Source organism: Dipteris shenzhenensis, chromosome 10 (assembly GCF_047967505.1).
Source record: "Dipteris shenzhenensis isolate YYH24624 ecotype China chromosome 10, Dip_SZ_1.0, whole genome shotgun sequence".
NCBI lineage: Eukaryota > Viridiplantae > Streptophyta > Polypodiopsida > Gleicheniales > Dipteridaceae > Dipteris > Dipteris shenzhenensis.
The window spans coordinates 43,160,406-43,180,258 of record NC_141605.1 but is presented as its reverse complement, the minus strand read 5'-3'; the positions used below and the strand labels follow the sequence as shown (position 1 = coordinate 43,180,258).

The 19,853-nt window shown below is 43.4% G+C and overlaps 1 protein-coding gene across 1 annotated transcript in view; it reads right to left on the bottom strand.

Annotated features, from left to right (window-relative positions):
* Window positions 1-11,650: 11,650 nt before the first annotated feature.
* LOC147897862 (uncharacterized) overlaps window positions 11,651-19,853 on the bottom strand; it is a 66,728-nt gene continuing 58,525 nt past the window's right edge. The window contains exon 5 of the mRNA XM_087380945.1: window positions 11,651-12,362. Coding sequence (XP_087237071.1) covers window positions 12,123-12,362 — 240 coding nt within the window. The 3' untranslated portion in view covers window positions 11,651-12,122. The remainder of the gene's footprint in view (window positions 12,363-19,853) is intronic.

Here is a 19,853-nt window from a genome sequence, read left to right as displayed (position 1 = left end):
TTATTTTATGATGCATCAACGTTCAATCATAATACCTATATCATGATGATTGGTTATAATTGAATTTCTCACATTCGTATTTATTGTGTTCATCTAGGCAGTGGCTAATTGCTTATTGATTGGATTTTGAATTTCAATTGTGAGATGTGGCTTGTAGGTTGTAGACTAAATTCAATTCTCTCTATACAATAATCTTTAATGTTACAAAACTATTTTGTAACATCAATTCCTATATTGGAAGGTTGCAATATCCATCAAGGGGGATTTTATTCTTCCTGAGAAGGGCAAGAGAGAAATGAAGCTTGAAAAACAAAAGGAAGTGCCGAATTGGAAAAAATCTCTTGTAGTTCCCTTCAAAAATGATCGAAAACATATTAACTAGAAGGATGACAGCTACCCTTCAAATTTGAGGCCTGACAAAACTCGCTTGAGGGTAGAGCTTTGATGATAGACTTGGTATTTTTCCTTATAGCCCAGGACATTGAATTGTGATGGAACTTTGACATAAGAGTATGGGGCAACATTTCGATGACTACTTTGCATCTTGCTATGGCCTTAGTTAGATGGCACCCAACCCGGTGGTTCTTAGACATTTAACAGCTTGTTATCTCTATTGTTGATGCCTATAAAACACCCCATGATGTGCAAGTGAGTGTATGCATCTATTTTGAAGAGCATTTTACCCTTCTTTTGTCTAGGCACAACTTGTATTTGAAATTGATAGCTCTAACTAGACGAGAGTAGACAAACATCGGTGGCTTCTCATTGAAGACTCCATATCTATGGCCTTTCTTGGATGTCTTCAACTACCAAATACCTCCAACTTGTACTTCCCACTTCTCATAGGTTGGTCCCCAATAATCCTTAAATGCTTCTTTCACCTTATGTTTGGTTTGGCACACTACAACACAAATTATGGGTCATATTTCTCATTCTCCTCAAAATCAGCGATAACTACAAAGTCATCCCCCTCATCTAGTGCATCAATGAGGCCATCAAATTCCTCCCCAAGCTATGGGCCATGATGCATGCACTAGCTTTGTGTCCCATCAATGGTGTTGCAAGCATATCTATTCTTCCTTTCTATTTCATCCACCTTCACCTCATGGAAGACTCTACACACTAAGCTATTGTTGAGGCTCTATTTATTATATGTCAATTGTGCCCCTATGGAGAGGTTAGATGCCAACCATGTTGTTGAATCATGGGCATTCTTCAACATATCTTGAGAGCATGTTAGATGATGCCGATAACGAGCTTGCTTAATGAAATTGATGTTGATAAAGAGCTTGCTTAATAATGGTACCACACTTGTCATGCCCTAGGCTAGATCATAAGAAATTCCGCAGCATCTTTAGACCCCATGAGGGATTTAAACCTTGCAACAAAAATAGAATCCACATGTTGATTTGAATTGTGACGAGGAACCATCTGACCACACGTAACATTTTTTTAAATTGTTTCCTTTACTTGGGGATTAAATCAATCCCAATAGAATAGAAAAGCATGCTAGATAAACAAAATGACATGTTCTTTGTCATCCAAAATCGAGAAATGATATGTGCAATGTACTTTCCTAAACTTCTTTGAGTCTACTAGAAGACTAGTATCAGTCAAAGAATGTGGTAGATGGTTATAGGTGATATGCAGCAAAATCATTATCTACTTGTTGTACCAGTGTGCACTTTGTATTTCATTTTCAGCAAATCAATATCCGAGATAATTGTGTGCTTGGGGAAATTGGCACTTGAGGCACTTACTGAATTGCTTACCTTCCTAGCGTGCTATGAAATTGTGAAACATATTTTGGGATGGATTTCACTATGTAGTCGATAAGCTCCTATGTTTTGAGTGGTCTTGTATGACAATAGCCATCTCTTCTTGTTTGATCCTACAACATCAATCGTTTCAAATCCTACAACATCAATCGTTTCAAATCTCCTATATTTTACAATAACATGCTTTTCTTTCTTAAATTTATTTGTGTAGATGAAGTTCTTTTGCTTTGAACCATCCTTCACACCACACCGTGGCCCCACACAGAACTTAGTGTACTAAATTTACTTCCCCTTGCAACACACGATGAGGATCCAAGTGGTCGACAGATAGGACATTCACCTATGAGACATGGGCATCTATCTCCATGAAGCAACACTTTAGTAACACCACATCTCTGGTCATTCAAGGCTTGGCATGTGCATGTTTAGGTCAAAGACTATGTGTGTTTTGTAGTAATAAGACACATTCTTGTCTTTGAGTCACTTCTCATACCAAGTTTTGCAATGCTCAAAGCTCCTTTTCTCGATCCTTATGTTATGGGTTGTAAGTCTTAAATATTAGGTACACATCTATTTGCTCATCCATCAAATTATAGAGTACATTGGCGACCTATGTAGAAACATGGTGTCTGCAAGGTGGAACCAGCAGCATGGTGACTTCAACCAACATAGTCATGATTATTATTTAAACTACATGACATTTTCTTGCAAAATAATTCTCTCTCTCTCTCTCTCTCTCTCTCTCTCTCTCTCTCTCTCTCTCTCTAATTTCAAAAGACAGGAGTCTTAAAAAGTGCTAGCAAGTGGAATGAGGTGCTAAAAAGTGGAAGAAAGTGCTAAAAAGTGATAGGTATTGCTAAAATATGAAAAAATGTAAAAGTGCTAGAAATGGCTCAATATTACTAAAACAACTTCTCACAATGCTCAACCAGGTAGCTTCAGCAGCACGATGGTCTCTTCCAAAAGAATATTGCATCTCTCTCTCTCTCTCTCTCTCTCTCTCTCTCTCTCTCTCTCTCTCTCTCTCTCTCTCTTCCCCCTCCCTAAAAAAATCATAAGACGCAAATGAAAATTAACCAGCATAATCATTTATGAGGAGAAAATATAGTATCTGCTGCTACTGCTAACATCACTAGAAGTTCAACTACTAACTTGCATTGCATTAAGAATGTGCATGATGTGTCCCTCGTGTTGTTTGTATCCCCTCCACACCTTATAGACGTCTTTCTTACATGTGTCTCCTCCACAACTTACAAGTTATTGTGCCAAAACAATGTCACTGCAGAGATGACTTTCTCACTTAGGATATTTGTTATTTTTCTTCCGTTGATTTGATGTCCATAGGCTTCTCACATTGGGTCGCATCACTTCCACTTAATGAACAATTGCTGGAATCGCATTGGTCCTCTAATGGATAATATCTTGACTTTGTGTGTTCGAGCCATTTTATGTTTGTTTAGAGAAAAAGAACACTGTTAATGTCATCCTCTTTGCAACTAGCTCATCTAATTACGCATGCCTTTCACATTGTCAAGTCCATCTCTCAAGTTAGGGAGTATGATCTCTTGGGTGTGCAATGCCCAAGGCATTGGAAGAGTGGACATTTGATGAATCCTTAGGTGCAAGTTAAAGTTTTTTAGGACAAGCCTAGTAGTTTCTCAAATGACCTAATGTTAATGCCTCAAATGCTTCCACTAGTTTTGAAACCACAATTCGTGTTCTTCTGATGACACTACTCAAATGGGTGCATCTACTATGTAATCCTAGGCTAGCTACTCAACAAGGAGGTATTTTTCCTAGTATTGTCTCTCCCTCATTGATTGCAAAAGTATCTTCCATTATCGATTGGATATTATGTCATTGGTTTCCATGGTCATCAATCTCCTCCTCGTACCTTGATAAGGGTTATCAATTTTTCTCTCTCGTAGCCTCTCTCTTGTTCTCTTACTCTTTTCTTATAACTCATGACAAATTGCATTGCACCATGTGATTTCTTACTTTAAATAAAGAAAGTAAACCAATAAATGAGAAATGGTTTACATTAAACAAGCTAGCTTGTGAGGAGAAGCAAGGACTCGCTTGAAGGTTTGTGATAGGAATCAAAACTTGTGCACATTCCAAGAGAGCCTAAGGAGCACATAGAGAGATGTCTGGATGGCAAGAACCCAAGATAGATACACCGAGATAAAATAGTTTTCAAAAAGAAACAAGCTTGAAAGTGGTAGGTAATAAAATGTCAAAAGAATATTCTGCATAGGCCAAGTGTACACTACGTACTTTATTTAGTATTTAGCAACATAGAAGAAGTGAAATTTGGAATGCAAAACTCAAAGAGGTCAAATTTGGAAAAAACTAGTAGCTGTGTTTTACCACCTCCAATTATACATGTCACCGAGTCATGCCCCCTAAACAAGTGCAAAGAGGCCCAAAATGGCGAAAAGGCAAAAGGAAAGATGGCTCGCTAGTGGGTTTGATGGTGTGGATTAAGAAATGGAACCACATTTGGCCTAGTTATGAGCCTCAGTGCGAGGTAATGACTTGAAAAGGAACCAATGCAAAAATGATAGATAATATTGGATTTAATTAAAGAGTATTGCACATGTATCAATTGAGTTTTTATAATGTATTCACTTGTAAGTGAATTAAGCTATAAATATCACTAATTATAAAAGTTTTAAGACCATCATTCCATAAGTGTGGTGTATTTTTCCAAAAAAACTTCCTTTCCAACCAAATTATAAAAAATTATTAAGCTTGCCCTCATATGTATGCATATGATTGCAGTATAGTAGGACACCCCCTAAACCATAGCAAAAGCTCTCAATTGACTACCTCCTTTGGTTTGTGGGAATTTTAAATAGTGCACTTTCAAATGAACACTCGGTTCCATATAAATGTAGAACATTATTTGAAGTTTTTAAAATATTTTTAGCTATCATATACAGTCGAAGATGCATGCTTCATAGGCATTACATTATTTTTAATAGTTTTATAATCTCATTCAATATCCTAATTGTATAATGTTTTGATCTCAAATTCAAGCTAAAAATGATTAAATTAGTTTAGACACCAATTTTGTCAAATTTCATTGAGAAAAGCATAAGTTAGAAATCGAGCAAGTTATCCATATGCATTATATTCCCTGAACCAAACGGCTACACCTAATCATGGATTGGCCCTATCCAAGAAAAGTGATCATTGGAAGCATTGAGTGAGAGCTTGCAAGGCTATTTTAAAACTCATTTCCATCCATGATGAACACTCTGGTGCTATCAAGAAATTCTTTACAAAAAAAAATGTTAAGATTTTCTATAAAAAATTTACCAAATTCAAAAGCATAAAACTAGAGATAGCATCTGAGTCAATAAACAAAGTTGTGGAATAAACACTATATTAGGAAATTTGGGACTTTTCAAATAGTTTGGGACTTCCCAATATGGTTAAGATTTATCCACATGATCAAATCTGGACCCTTTACTTGAAAGTGGAATCCATCCTTAACACCATGTTAGGGAATCCCCACTTTCAAATAAGGGTTCAAGTTTTGGCCACATGGTTAAATATTAGCCCTTAACTTGAAAGTGGGACTTGGGAGATTCCCAAATTCTCTAATACAGTGTTAATAAGTCAATGCAAATAATGCATAGGAATTCTATAATATTTCATGCATATTTCATGCACAAGTATAAAGGCATATCCACTCATATTTAAGAGCTAGCATGCCTGCTATGAGAGTAAAATTTAACGCCTCTAGTTTCAAAAACAAAAGATGGCAAGGTTTGACATGCTCACAATTTGGGCATACATGATTTAATCAATGAGCCTCGTCATATATGTAGTACACTAACTATGAGAATTTGGATATTTGAATTTGGATTTGTTAATGGAAATTTTCTTAGAATAGTTTGAAATAAAATGTAAGTTGGTTTTACAAAGTGCTAAACGAGTCTCATTCAATTTTGAAGTGGTTCTTTAAAAAAATGGATAGCCCAAATGTCACAATAGTGATGAGCTACTTGAAGTTGAGGTTGATGAAAGCTACCACGTAGAGTGGAATCTACCTATTGATATCAAGACTATTAAATTTATGTATGATATCATATGGATTTTATTTTTTTTTTGTTTATGGCACATTTAATATGCTCATGCACCATACATGGCATGGCATTATGGAAGCATTGGAGTGTGGTCCACTCAGGGCATGGAAAGAATTCACAAGCAAGCAGCGTCTGTGTATAAGAGAGTGACACAACATGGGGGTGGTAGAACAAAGATGAGCTTGATGGTTCAATTCATTCATTGGTGGTATAGGCGTATTGAAATAAGAGTAGCTACAAAATGCTATTGTCCCATTTATCATCCCAATATTCATCTTTCTAATCTTTTCTTATCACCAATGGGAGGTTGAACACTCTCATGTGAAAATAGATTTTTCCCATGGTTCTTGATCAGCAAGAATGCTTCCATAGCCCTCCACAAGATGGAGGTGTGGAGGCTTTAGATGCCCTGCAAAACAAAGGAAAAAGAAGGCATGAGTATATGGAACTCTTCTTCATCCACATCCTAAGGGGAAAAGACTACTGCACAAAAATAGCCCTTGAACGTGGAACATACATGCAACCATTTGGCCAGAAGGATCACTACTAAAGGAAGTGTCCTCAGAGAAATCCAGGCAAGGGTATTGATTCCTTAGCCACAATTGTTACTCCCTCTTTGTTCATGTGCAGGTCATGGGATTCTTCATCTTTTTCAAGAGGAGAGGGGTTGCCCTCCAGGTTGGTGAGACAAGGGAGTGGATACTTGATAGTGGTGCCTCTAGGGACATGACTCCATCTTGGGTAAAGTTCCAAGACTTTCGATTAAATTCAAGTGACGTGTTAGTCAGCAATAGTTCCACAATTCCAGTTCGCAAAGAGGGAAGGCTCAAGGTCATTCTAGATGGCAAAGGGAGAAGCATTCCTCCAAGGTATTATTTGGACCATCAATGGGATTTCATTCTCTCTCAGTACATGAGGTGTGTAAGCTTCGCACACGACGTGGTCTCCTCGATCTCTGAACTCTTTGGGCTATGTCCAGAGTTACCCCTCCTCTCTGCCGATCCCCCCTGAGGAACGCTGCGATAAGTTGGACCTCAATAGAATGTGCTATGGGCACTCTCTGTCTCGCACGTGGCCTTTGCGTCCCTCTCTTGATGGCATAGTGTCGGCTCTCTCTGTTGATCCAAGCTACCCTCGTGTCAGCTAGCTCCTCCTCCATTCCACTATGCCCTGGGGATGACTCAAATGTGTAGAAGTCTGTGATGTGTCGATGTGCCCAGTGAGCCTCTGTCCCCTGTGGTCTACCACCCTCTTGCTACTCTCTGATCTGTCGCGGTTGTGTCTCCCAGTACCTGTGCATCTCCATTAGATTGAATTCCAATGCAGACCCGATCATGGAAATGGATCAGTCGTGAGATAGAGGGTCGAAGCCACTCCCCCCTAGGTAGAGACAGTGGTAGCACCCTCGAGTCTTGTAGCAAGCTAGGCAAACATAAAGAAAATGCTCCTCTTTCTCAAACCCCTAGCATACATAGCGTGCAGATTTGTTGCTCTATGGTTATACATGCGGCTCTCTCTGTCTCAATCCTCAACTAATGGGACGAAACCTATATCTGTCCAATGGAAATCCTCAGTGCATGTGAGACTCCTCTATCCTCAAGATACTGAGGTCTGATGATGAATCCCTCCTCTGATACTCTTAGGAAGTGGTCACAGTAGAACTGGGCCTTGGTGGGGATCTCCTGGTCCGCCCCCAAAGTCCGAGATGTATGGAGCTAGAGGAAATCTAACTGTATGATACGATTGATCTCATCTCCAAGGAATGACTCAAGAGGTGCGTCCATGCTGTACTGAAAGGGAGGGAGCCTATCCACCTAGATACCATGTCTGGCCGGCCATGTGGATATGCATGCATACCATGTGTCAGCACCGTCCTCTATTAGTCATCTGGATGACTCCAAGGCCAGCCTCAAAAGCCTCCATTGAGGTAAGTCCCAAACTCTGTGGATGAAAGTCACTATCTAAAAGATGGTATCAACCTAAAGGGGTGTCATGGCGAACTCTGGCTGCACTATCTCATGTGGGACTGAGGGCTTGCACTGGTTCATCTTGTTGTCCTGGGGCTGACTCGAATGTGTAGAAATCTGTGACATGTCGCTGTGCCCGATCAACCTCTATGTCATGTGGTCTACCCTCCTCCTGCTACTCTCTGATCTGTCACAATAGCGTCTCCTAGTGTGCTGACGCATCTCCATCAAATAAAGGCTAATGAAAACCTAGTCATGGAAATGGATCAGTTGGTGATAGTGAACTGAAGCCACTCTCTTACAGGTAGAGACAGTGGTAGCGCCCTCGGATCTCATAGTAGGCTAGGCAAACACAAAGAAGGTGCTCCTCTATCTCAACCACCCTTAGCGTGTAGATCCACTGCTCTCTGGGTATACTTGCGGCTCTCCCGCCTCAATTCTCAATTGATGGGACAAAGCCCGCATCTATCCAATGGCAATCCTCAGTGCATGTGAGACTCCTCTGTACTCGAGATACTCGGGTCTGATGATGAATCCCTCCTCCGGATACTCATAGGAAGTGGTCGCAATTGAATTGGGCCTTGGTGGGGAGATCCTGGTTCCCTCCCTCCCAAGTCCAAGATGTATGGAGTTGGAGGAGATCTAACCGTATGTTACGGTTGATCTCATCTCAAGGGCTCGACTAAGGAGGCACGTCCATGCTGTACTGAAAGGAGGGGAGCCTATCCGTCTAGATACCGTGTCTGGCAAGCCATGTGGATATGCATGCATACCATGTGTCAGCACCGTCCTCTGCTAATCGTCTGGATGACTCTAGGGCCAGCCTCGAAAGTCTCCAGCAGAAGTCCCAAACTCTTTGGATGAAAGTCACTATCTGAAAGATGGCATCAACCTGAAGGGGTGTCATGGTAAACTCTGCCTGCACTATCTCATGCGGGACTAAGGTCTTACACCAAATCATCCTGGACCCCATAATCACCTATGACCTCTCAAATTTCTTCCAGTCTGTCCTCAGAAGATCACATCCCCAAAAGGGTGCAGCATACATGGAAGTCGATCGCACTATCATATCTAAAAGCCAGCCCTTCCCCAGTGAATCCTAGAAGTGCGCCTAGAAGCACTATCGCTCTAGTCGAGCCAAAGCACTATGCCCACGTGAGTCGTGACTGGGCTGCATCGTAAAAATGGGTCCTATGAAAACTGCCCCCTAATAGGTGTAGGACTACACTATCTCCACTGGCTCGCCCCGCGATAGGTGAAGTGAAGCTAAGTCGACGGAGCACTACACGTGAGGTGTTGAAGAACATAACCTTCGCCTTCCCAACGTTGACTATTAGGTCTCTCTCTCTACTGCACACCTCTTAGGCCTCCAGATGTCTCTGCAGCCCTTTTGTTGAGGATGATATAAGAACTATGTCATCAACGTATAGCAATTCTGTATCATGAGGTCGCCCATCCCTCGCCCCCTAGGCAATCTATGAAGGATGTGATCTCATCAATATAAGGTCCGAAGAGAGTCGGTGAGAGGGGGCAACCCTGCTTCACCCCAATCGTGCTCTCGACCCAATCTGATAGATCCACCCGGGGCATTGTCTCTACCTCTAACTGTCTCATATAGGCTCATCACACCCTAGATTAGTAGAATCTGCATCTGTAGTCTACAAATCATGCAAGATCGTGGGACAGTGTCGAAGGACTTCCGAAAGTCTACAAAGCAAAGCATGTGTAGACTTTCTGGTATTTGGATTTCACCTCCTCAATGATAGCCCTCAAGGGGTGAAGATGTATCTAGAGTAGTGATGCCTCGTGAATCCTGCCTACCCTAATGCCCACTACCCTCCTGCGTCTATATGATTGCTGATCTCTCTCTCTAGTATCAATCCATAAATCTTGGCAAGTGTGTGGCTGATCATGACGGTGCGATAGTTCCGAATATCCATGGGGTCTCCTGCTTTGAGTATCCGTACGTAGTCGTGGTGCTCCAAGCCAATGGTAAGCCGCGGCATACCGCATGGTTGAACATCTGTGCAAGACCCGGAGCTAAGACCTCCTTCCCATGTGCGAAATGCTCAGTCCGTAGGCCCTCGTGATCTTGTGCTTTTCGATTGTGGAGCCGACGAAGTACAACCCATACATTATGTGGTGTAGTGAACAAGTGACAGATAGTAAGCCTAGCCAAGGGAAATAGCACACCGCAATGAAGATCGATCGTGTATCTGGCGGCTGGATTCGTACCCACGTGTTGAATGTGCTCCTCTCCAAATATGAGTGGTCACCCCCCCAAACCCGTGTACCCCGTTCTCTCATCTCCTTCCTATGGACTGACTCCCAGGCTTATCCTGTCGCTATGGGCAATCCTCTCTCTAGGCTCTCATGTGTTTCGATGTAGAAAATCTCATCTCTGACAGTGTATGTTTCTGAGAAACCTCCTGGGTCATACCAAAGGGTGCCATTGCAATTCCATATTGCCATTTTCAAGCTATTCTCCACCCCCGTCCTTGGGGGGGAGACACCGTCATGTGGTATCCACTCCACCTTCTCTCTTTTCTGGCCTTCCAGAGAGATCGAAACATCGTCAAGCGTGACAATCAAAGTTATATAGCAACTGCGAGGAATCTGGTGTTCCATGCTCGAACAAGCACATTGAGATACAGTAACACTTTATTTGTGAAAAGATCCTTGATGGCAATATCTTACTAGCCTTCTATTCAACAAAGGACAACGCACTGTCTAACAAGCCTCTACCACAATAGCTACTCGATCAGCATTCCAGCTCGTGGGGGGTTGACTCAACATCTAGGAGCGGAGAGGGGGTGTTATAATTAGTCATCTCTTGCATGCACAACAATGAGTGAGGGAGGCTTTGTGGGTGTGCCCACCCAAAGAGAGACATAGAATACGCATCCTTTCTCAATGTATATACACAATTAGGAGGGAGACCAACTAGGGCACTTACACCAAGGTTTCCTGCTGAAGTTCAAGTTTCACCAAGATGGATTTGGAGGCTGGCTACCTACTAAAGTTCAAGCTTTGCCAGGCTAGATTTGGAGGCTGGATAGGGCCACATTTGGTCACCTCACTAGTCGGGGTTGGGGGCCAGGTTTGGCCACCCAATCAGGTCAGGTAAGCCTAACCTAACTAGTCAAATAGAGGGAACGAAACCCAAGCCCTCTTGGTCGGGTTCCATCACCCAACACGTCGGTCAATCAATCTACTGACCAACAGGGGGGCTATATGCATGGCCCCTCCTTGCCCACTGGTGGTATCACACATGCAGATGTCTTTCTCAGTAGTTATCAACATAGTTTTTTCTTCTAGCAATACTGGTTGAATGTTGCACCTCAGGTATCTTTCGAGATCAATACCCTCCAGTAAATAATTTTCACCTGCACCTAGTGTTTGATCACATTTTCCGACAATGACATGACAATAGATGTCTCAAGCACCGGCTATGACAAGGGGAAAATATGTGAGATTTGTAATTTCTAATGGCCTATATTAATCAGTCGAGGGTGAAAAGGGAGACTGTAAATATTAATCATTGGGGGAGGGGAGGATGTATCAATGGAAGGAGGGGACCTAAAAGGAAGTCTGAAACAAGGGGGGGACAGGGCGCACACGGGAGGGATGCCAATTCTTTGTTTACTGAGGGGTATGGAGAGAAGGAAGGGGTTGCATTAAATAAGGGGAAGCATTTTTGCTATTGGATGCGCCTAAACACAGTTCTGTAGTTTCACATCTAGAGCAATAAAATTCTTGAAACCCCTCTGCATCGCAGAGAACAAAAATATATTGGCCAAAAGGCCCTTTACAAACTTCAAAGCTTGAGCTTGCAATTAACAGGATACGGATACACAAATTTTGGCCAGATAGATGTAGAGACATCAAAACCTTTACATGAAAAAGAGGTTTGCTACGCTGCATGTGTACATCCATTCCCAGATCAGAGGTGAGTGACTCTACTAAGATAAATGGCAAGGCTTGAAGCTTTAGCACAACCACACGCCTTTTCCTCTGGTCTCCATCTTCTTGTCAAAACAAATGATGTCTATTCTCAATCAGTGTGATAAAGCACTCAGGAGTTTCTACATTACATATTCCCCTCCCAACTGGTATGTCACAACCACAGTCATGCACGATGGTGGTGAGAACTATCCAAGTCCCTTTCTAAATCCCCTTCAAATACACTGAAGGTCTTGTACATACAGGATACGACTCCAAGCTACAATACATGATACAAATTGCCTTTCCATCAATGTTCAATTCTGCCTTCACTGCTCTCATCTGTCCACACTTTTTCTAGACTGCTCTGAATGCTCATTACTTAGCCTCAATCCATTTCTATGAGGAGAAGATTTCTCCATCAATGATATAAACTTCCTTAGGTGACGCAGATACTCAGGGTATACTTCCAGATTACAGTGTCCACCTCCTTTTACCCAAAGAGGCTCATATTTTTCTTTACTCGAGTTCCAGAGTTCCCTTCCGTGAGAACAATCGACGACTTCATCTGCAGTACCCTGCCAACAGAGACAATAATATGAATTTTGGCGGTGTGCTTGTAAAAATCAAACTTATCTTCTTCAAATATTAGAACTCTACACAACTAATCAAAATGCATCATTGATTGTGTTTCAAGGTACAGTTGTTCATAACTTTCTTCTCACAAGATATGCTGTGGAGGCAGTCCAAATTTAGAGGTGTACAAGACCCTTTCCTTACAGATGGACCTAAGACTTCCTAAGCATTGATACTCTAGTCTCTAACTCATTCCTAGCACTTAGAACCATATAATAGAGCCGGTTTTTATGGTCCTTCTATTACCTCTGAAAGCATACATGACTGATACAGTGTTGAATATAGCAATATATAAGAGTAAGTTGCCAGAAATTCTTCCAACCAACATGACTGATAAGGTGTTGAAAGAGCAATATATACTGCAAGTAATTCTTCCAACCAATCAGAATCTATCACACGTCATTTAAAGCCATACTGTGAAACGACTTGATTTTGGGAGTTTCACACCTTTGGAATACTTTCCTTCATAATTATAAACATATCCAAGCAACCAAAACATGACGAGTCACAAATCAACCTTTGTTTGTAATTATTTTTGAGTTCTAAATTGGTTATATTTCTGGATGTAAAACATCTGAAGTACGTTTCCACGGAAACATTTTTGCCTTGTGGGAAACACTTGGATAGCAGACATGCCCCTCGTGTGCACAAACAATCAGAATACGTCCTCAAGGCTGTTAAGATCCCAAACTATGATCTATGATACCTTTGACTACATACTGACCAACCTGTACAAATTATAATTAACAGCTTCTAGAATTTCGGAAACCACATCACAGGTCATCATGAACCATAATAATTCCAAAACCTCTGTCCAGATTTCACAATCCAATTTCCAAGATTCAAAGAATAGGGTCTGGATCAGATTAAACTTGCCACCCAATCATGCTGATCCAGACTCGATCAGCCCCACCGAGCCCAGGTGTAAGAAATCCTAGATTTACTATATTTAGAACTGTGCTAAGGAACAGAAAGGAGACTGAGATAGCAGAGAACAAGGAATAACTGTATTGCTTGAATGTCTGTAGGGTGGATGTGATTGTCATCCATACAATTTGGCCTCTCTTATATAGAGAGTGAAGAGTCACACATGAAAAGGTGTGTACTCCAAAGGGTATGTGCATGAAGAGGTGTGTACCCCTTGTGAAGGGTGTGACCCTTGATGAGAGGGTACATTACAATAGGAATGTCTCTTCATTAGAATGTCTCTTGTGAAGGGTTGTGCCTCATTAAGAAGTGTCCCGTCGAAAGGGCATACCCTTCCACAAGTGTCCATTCATCAAACCATCCATAAGTCTAGAAACAGAAAGGAATACGTCACAGATCGTGACATCCCCTCCCACTCAAAAGAAGACCCTGGTGGAGATAATGAACTGATGTAGAAAATATCATGGTAGATTCTGAAAATACTGCTGTAAAAGATCAGGGTACTGCTGTAAGTCTTCATCAGACTGCCAAGTAGCGTCGGAGTCGTCCAGATCTCGAGCGTTCATGACTGGCTGAGTAAAGATATACTTTAAAGAGTGATGGTCTGTCTTGACCACAGAGTCGGCTCCCATGAGATAATGTTTCCAAGAGCGATAAGCATGTACAACAGCAAGAAACTCCTTATCATAGACTGGATATCGGGTTTGGATATCAGAATGTTTATGGCTGTCAAAAGCAATAACTCTGCCTTCTTGCATCAAGACTGCTCCTGTAGCGATGTCGGAAGCGTCGGTCATGACCTCAAATGGAAGAGTTGGGTCAGCAATAGCCATAACTGGTGTGGTAGTGAGTGCTTGCTTGAGTTGTTGGAAACTATACTCGGTTTCGGAAAGCCATTGAAAAATTGCTGTGCTTTTCAATAATTCGGACATAGGAGCTGCGATTTCGGAAAACTGATAGACCTTTGTATGGTATAAGTTTGCCAATCCGAGAAAAGAGCGGACATCATGAACATTCTTAGGAGTAGGCCAGTTTCGGATTACCTCGACCTTCTTGGGATCCACAGAGATACCTTGAGCTGAAATAACATGTCCCAAATATTCGAGTTGGGTCTTGAAGAACTCACTCTTCTCAATGTTGATGTAGAGAGAATTTGCGCAGAGAACTTCAAAAACTTGGTGAAGATGTTGTTTATGCTTAAGTAGGGATCTGCTGAAAACGAGGATGTCATCGAGGTAAACGATGACGAACTTATCGAGGAAAGGCCTGAAGATGTCGTTCATTAATGTCATGAATGTGGCCGGGGCATTGTTTAACCCAAAAGGCATGACCAAACATTCATAGTGTCCATACTTTGTTCGAAAAGCTGTCTTGTACTCATCGCCTTCTCGTATACGAATTTGATGATAACCTGAACGAAGATCAATCTTGGAGAAGTGTGTTGCATGTAGAAGTTGATCGAAAAGGTCATCAATGCGAGGCAATGGATACTTGTTTTTGATAGTGAGCTTGTTGAGGGCTCGGTAGTCGATGCAGAGGCGCATAGACTTGTTCTTTTTTTCCACAAGTAATACAGGAGATCCGAAAGGACTGCGACTGGGCCGAATGTGACCTTTGTCGAGTAGCTCGGTGACCTGTCTTTGGATTTCTTCATTTTGAGTGTGAGAAACCCGATAAGGAGGTTTCGACAGTGGATTACTGCCGGGAATAAGTTCGATTGGGTGATCCACTGGTCGTCGAGGTGGTAACTGCTTTGGCAATTCCTGTGGAAAAAGATCCAGGTAGGGCTGGAAAAAAGGTTGGTTGAGGTATTCAGGAGGATCGTTTGTTGGTGTCTCCTCTACTGCCGTAACCAACAGAAGTGAAGTCTTTGCTTGGCGTTTACGAACCCACTTCTTTACTTGTAGGGCAGAGGCAACTGGGGTTGAAGGAGAATCCCTAGAACCAGTTAGCTCAATAAGTTTTCCCTGGTGGACAAACTGGATAGTATGGCTGCGAAAGCTGATTGATGGATCATAATCGTATAGCCACTGTTGTCCGAGTATGACATCGTACCGAGAAAGAGGCATGATGTCGAAGTTCAACTTGTCCGTATAATGTTGGATGCGAAAAGACAAGTTTTTGATCCTGGTGTTGCACAAGAAAGTTGTTCCATTTGCGAGTTCAATCTGATAGTCCACGAGACTAGGACTAGTGGTCAACCGAAGTTTATCGACCACAAAACTGGCTAGGAAAGTATGAGAACAGCCACTGTCGATGAGGATGGTGACCGTTGTTCCACGAATCGATCCTTGAACACAAAGTACTTGAGTAGCCAGGGAAGGTTCCGGGTTGCTGGCAAGGCTCAGGTGGATGGTATTTGCCATTCGAACAGCTTTGCCTTTCTTGTCTTGTGCTGAGGTAGCATCTTCTTTTGGGGAAGTGCTAGGTTCCATATTAGAATTTTGCTTTGGTCGCTTGGGACAATCGAACCATCTATGGTCGCCGGTACAGATGGTACAAAGTCCTTTTGAGCTGGAGTTGTTCTTCTTGTCAGTGACCGTACCTTTATGTTGGGGCTGTCGGTAATGACTTTGTGAAGAAGAAAAAACACGATCCTTGGGGGAGTGCTTCTGTTGGAATCCAGCAAATGATTTCTGAGGCTTCTGGGGATCTTGAGACTGTCGCTGACCTTGATTACCGAAGTTCTTGCGAAACCTGGTGTTATCTTGAGGGCGAGCACCTTTGGCCATAGGAGAGTTCTGTGTGCGATTAGCACTCTGCTTCCCTGTGTTTAGGAAATCTGTAATGCGCTCTGCATAAGCAATAGCGCCATCTGTGGTGGTGATGTTTGCTTTAAGAACATCAATGCGTAACGAGGGATTTAGGCCTGAGATGAAAGCATGAAGGCGATCATCCTCAGTTAAACCATCAATCTCCAGCACCAATGTGGTGAACTGAGAGATATAAGAAGACAGGGAACCCGTTTGCTCCAACTGTCGAAGTTTTGATCGTGCTTGGAAGTCCGCATTGGCAGGTACAAACTGCTTACGGAGCACGTGTTCAAAACGTTCCCAAGTTAACACACTTTTTCCGTCCTTTAAGCGTCTTTGCCACCATAGAAATGCTGTATCCTTCAGGAGGGAGGCTGCCAAGGCGATCTTTTTGCCTTCCGTGAGGTCAACAGTGTCAAAATACATGCGCATTTTAGCGAGCCATTGGTCAACTGTTCGGCGATTGCGTTGACCAGTGTAGGCTTCCGGAAGTTTGACGTCAAGTCGTTTTGTTTTGGAAGCTTGAAGTAATCGGTAGAGAGTACGCAGTTCAGTGTTTTCTACCTCTGGTGGGAAAGAGTCCGCATCGTCGTCGGGTTGCGTCACGTCGTCCTCTGTATGTGCTGGACTTCGAGAATCTTGGAGTTGTTGAACTTTTTGAACCAGGTCGGAGATGCTGTCCTGAAGCTGAGATATTTGAAGTTGCAATAGAGATTCACTTTGGACGTTGCCTTCAGGGGTCTTTTTGGGACTTGATTCTTTAATCTCGGGAGAGGCTTCACGCGAGCGGTGCGACATGTCGGAAATCCCTGGAAGAAAAGCGCGAACTTGCGCTCTAGTTTGTACCATCCCTGAAAGAGGATTCGGGCTGCTCCCTGAGGTTGCTCATATTGGAGGGGGCAGGCGAGGCAGGATGGAACCACCCGTGGAAATCTGGTAAGGGAGGTCCTGTCGGAGGTAACACTGGAGATTCTGAAAATGGTGTTACTGCTCGTGATAAGACAGGGGTAGGGAGCAGAGTCCACGGATCTGAAAAAGGGTAAGGAGCTGCTGTCGGAAGAGGAGGATATCCAGGGGAGGGAGTGCCTTCAGGATGTAAATACTGACTTGGAGAAGGTACACCCTGTAGAGGAGGATATCGGGGAGCTGAAGGAGGTGGAGAGTACCCTGGGGATGCCGAAGGTGAAGGGTAAAACTCTCTCCAAAAATGAACAGCAAACTCCTGAGGAATATCGTGTTCCGGATATCTTCGTGTCTCGTGTAACACAACCTGTACTGTGCTGAGGAAATAATGTAACTGAGGTGCCTCACGCAGAAGGTAGAGGATGTGATCCAAGTCACTCGGAGGGCACGTGACAAAGAAGACCCAAGATGCAAAGGCTCCAAAATGGGCTGGCTGTGCAATTTGAACACGATATTGTGTAGTAGCAGGTGCCTGAGGTGTCCTTGAATGGCCGGGTGAATTACCAGGGGTTTCCATGCTTTAATGTGGATTCTTTCATTTGCTGTAACTTGTTAAAAAGAATCCTTAAAAAGCAGATTGGAAAGACTCCACCTGGCAATACTTTAATCTGCCAAGTGATTGCGTAGAAGAAGGCTGCAAATCGTTGTCCGGAGGTCCATGTTGCAGTGTTTTGCGAGGAGTGCTCGAGGCTTGTCTGGTCCGGGCTGTCAACGGGCTGTCTTCATCGCGCGAATAGTGCCAACTGGTGCTGAATTGGCAGGGTGAAAATGGCGAAACAAGGAGAGGGCAGCAGACTGTCAGGAAAAGTGGTATCCAGGGCTGCAAATAGGGAGTGGACTGTCAGTGAAAATGGCGAGGCAAGGGCTGGCAGTAGTCAGGGACTGGCAGCGAAACAGGGACTGGCAGCGCAGGGAATGGCAAACCAGGAACTGACAGCGCAGGCTGGACGGCTGTACGGCTGTACGGCTGTACAGCTGGCTTGCGCAGGCTGTACGGCAGGGCAGCGAAGGTACGCGCAGGGTTGTACGGAATGACTGCACAGGCGGGGTACGGAAAGATGGCGCAGGGCTGTACGGCTGGTTGCGCAAGGATTTGCTCAAGATCCGTACGGTGCAGGGCTGGTGTTGCGCAGGGCTGGTGCCAGGAATTCCGTACGGTGCAGGCTGGCTGCGCAGGAAAGTACGGAAAGATGGCGCAGGAGGGTACGGAAGTCCGTACAGTTTTTTTTTTTTTGGGTTGAAAGAGAGGCTGCGACTTTTCGCTTTGGCTGCCTAAAGGGTTATTTGCCCCAAAAATTTAAATGGGGGTTTAGTTTAACCCTAGGGTAGCTAGGGTAAACCTAGGGGTAGGGGATGGGTTTAATTTTTTGTCCCTTTTTACCCCTCTAGGTACCCTTTTGTAGGTACTTGGGGCCTAGGAGGTGTGCCTATTCGAAGGGGTGTGACCCTTGGAATAGGTGCACCTGTTCATGAGGGGATATGTCCCTATTGTTAAAAGGGGTGCGACCCTGCATGAATAGGTATGTCCCTTTGCCCACGATGGGGTATGTCCCATGAGTGAGGAGTCGAGACTCGTCACCAAAAGGTGTGTCCCATGGTGGAAAAGGTGCGTCCCTTGGTTTTGGGACAGCCCAAGCACCTGAAAGGACACGATTTTGGTCGTGTCCATTCACATCAACTTGTGATGTGAGGGAGATGGAGAGGCCAGGATGACTTTAGGCCGGGTAGGCGTTAAAAAATTTTACACTCATCCTCTCCATCTCTTCCATGCACAATGTGCACGGGTGTCCTTCTAGCGGCAAAAATGTATCAAATCAGCGCTAGAAGGTGGGGGGCATTTCCTACAGGCAGGAGCGAATTTTGCTCTGATACCACTGTAAGAAATCCTAGATTTACTATATTTAGAACTGTGCTAAGGAACAGAAAGGAGACTGAGATAGCAGAGAACAAGGAATAACTGTATTGCTTGAATGTCTGTAGGGTGGATGTGATTGTCATCCATACAATTTGGCCTCTCTTATATAGAGAGTGAAGAGTCACACATGAAAAGGTGTGTACTCCAAAGGGTATGTGCATGAAGAGGTGTGTACCCCTTGTGAAGGGTGTGACCCTTGATGAGAGGGTACATTACAATAGGAATGTCTCTTCATTAGAATGTCTCTTGTGAAGGGTTGTGCCTCATTAAGAAGTGTCCCGTCGAAAGGGCATACCCTTCCACAAGTGTCCATTCATCAAACCATCCATAAGTCTAGAAACAGAAAGGAATACGTCACAGATCGTGACACCAGGCTTGCGAGCCTCGTGGAAACTGCCAGCCCTGCAAGCCAAACCTCACCCTTGGCGTCCCATACCGCCTGGTGAATGCATGCGCTGTGCAACTATGGCCCTAGCACTCCCTATATAACCTCAGTGAAGAGTGCTCGTCGCCAACAAAAGCCAAGAAAAGCACACAAGCACCAAGAAAAGCGAAAAAACAATCCTGCTGACCCATGTTCCCATGGATAGCACTCTAGCACGTCATCCGCCTGCCTGTCCCTAGCGTGCACATGACAACCTTCTTCCATCATCAGCACGAACTGCTGATTTTGGAGCATTATGACGCAACCGGTATTCATAAAAGTCTGTCAGGATCATGCATGCCTTAAGTGTAGTCTCCGCCAGTTGAATGTGCAGAAGCACTATATCCACCATTGTCCCAACGGTCATTGCCAAGGCATCAGCATCTTCTTTTCTGAAGCTAGCTAGGTGTACGCATTGGTAAGAGATCGACTTAGACAACTGAAAGAGAAT